The 1,192-nt window shown below is 36.9% G+C and overlaps 1 protein-coding gene across 2 annotated transcripts in view; it reads left to right on the forward strand.

Annotated features, from left to right (window-relative positions):
- Positions 1-1,192, forward strand: part of LOC111087202 — a 61,515-nt gene continuing 60,323 nt past the window's right edge. Inside the window, exon 1 of one of the 2 annotated variants that reach the window (XM_022393055.1) lies at positions 1-110. In XM_022393055.1, coding sequence (XP_022248763.1) covers positions 74-110 — 37 coding nt within the window. In that variant the 5' untranslated portion in view covers positions 1-73. Of the gene's footprint in view, positions 111-133; positions 215-1,192 lie in introns of those variants that run through there. The other variant, XM_022393054.1, reaches the window with a different exon arrangement.

Here is a 1,192-nt window from a genome sequence, read left to right on the forward strand (position 1 = left end):
TTAGAAGTGAAACGATCAAACACACCGGAAGTTGGTGACGAAACTGTTATAATAACTAGGAGTGCTGCTTAGAATGAACTGTGAATACTGTGAGATGTGTCATTATTATGGTAAGTTTATAGAATTATAGAACAGGTGGTGACGAAACTGTTATAATAACTAGGAGTGCTGCTTAGAATGAACTGTGAATACTGTGAGATGTGTCATTATTATGGTAAGTTTACAGAATTATAGAACAGGAGACTTTTTTTACCTATTAGTTTAAGTGATGCGCTGTACTACATTAAAAACACTGGAAAAACTTTTATCCCCCAACTTTTCGCACGAACTTCCACTCTACGACTTTCTTTTAAGGAGGATTTAATTAACCTAAATCTATCACATTTAAACATTTTTGTCATAAGACATTAGTATTAGCCCTAAGGGACTAGATAAAGAATGCAGTGTTTAAAAATGTATTAGGTCTAACATTAATGCCTTATGACAAATACAATTGTAATCATTCTTCGCCGGCTTGTAAAAGGTGTACACACCATAAAAATTGTTATTGTATCAAATAGCCTATATAAATAGTGTTCCGACTACTACTGTGTTCGTTGTATCTCAGCCGGCCTGAAGAGCTCTGGATTGAGCGAAACGCGTCGTCGGTAATGAATATGACAAATATAGTGTTATTGGAATACTATTATTATACACTTTTCTAATTCTTGAAAATCCCTAACGGACTAGATAAAGAATATGGTGTTTAAAAATGTAATATGCTTAATACTAACGTCTCATGACAAGTACAATTGAAATAATTTACATTGTTGCGATCCCTTTTCCATGTAGCATATGATATTCAATGTGAAAAGCATCTTACGCGACATATAGTCTAAAAAGCCAGGACAAATATCCCAATGTTCAGGCACAGCTGTCCAGTCAACTGCCGCCTACATGACAACTCTTAATCAGTAAACGCATCCACAGCTGAAAATGCGGAACATATTTAGAGGCATGTCATGGGTTTGAACCTTCAACCTTTCGATACGTAGCCCTGCACGCTAACTACTAATACATGCTCGGTCCATCCGTGTATTGTTTGTTTGAAGTTAAGCACAAAGCTACACAATGGGCTATCCGTGCTCTGACCATCACGGGTATCGAAACCCGGATTCTAGCGTTGAAAGTCCGCAGACATACCACTGTGCTA

This window comes from Limulus polyphemus, unplaced genomic scaffold (assembly GCF_000517525.1).
Source record: "Limulus polyphemus unplaced genomic scaffold, Limulus_polyphemus-2.1.2 Scaffold1866, whole genome shotgun sequence".
In the NCBI taxonomy this organism is placed as follows: domain Eukaryota; kingdom Metazoa; phylum Arthropoda; class Merostomata; order Xiphosura; family Limulidae; genus Limulus; species Limulus polyphemus.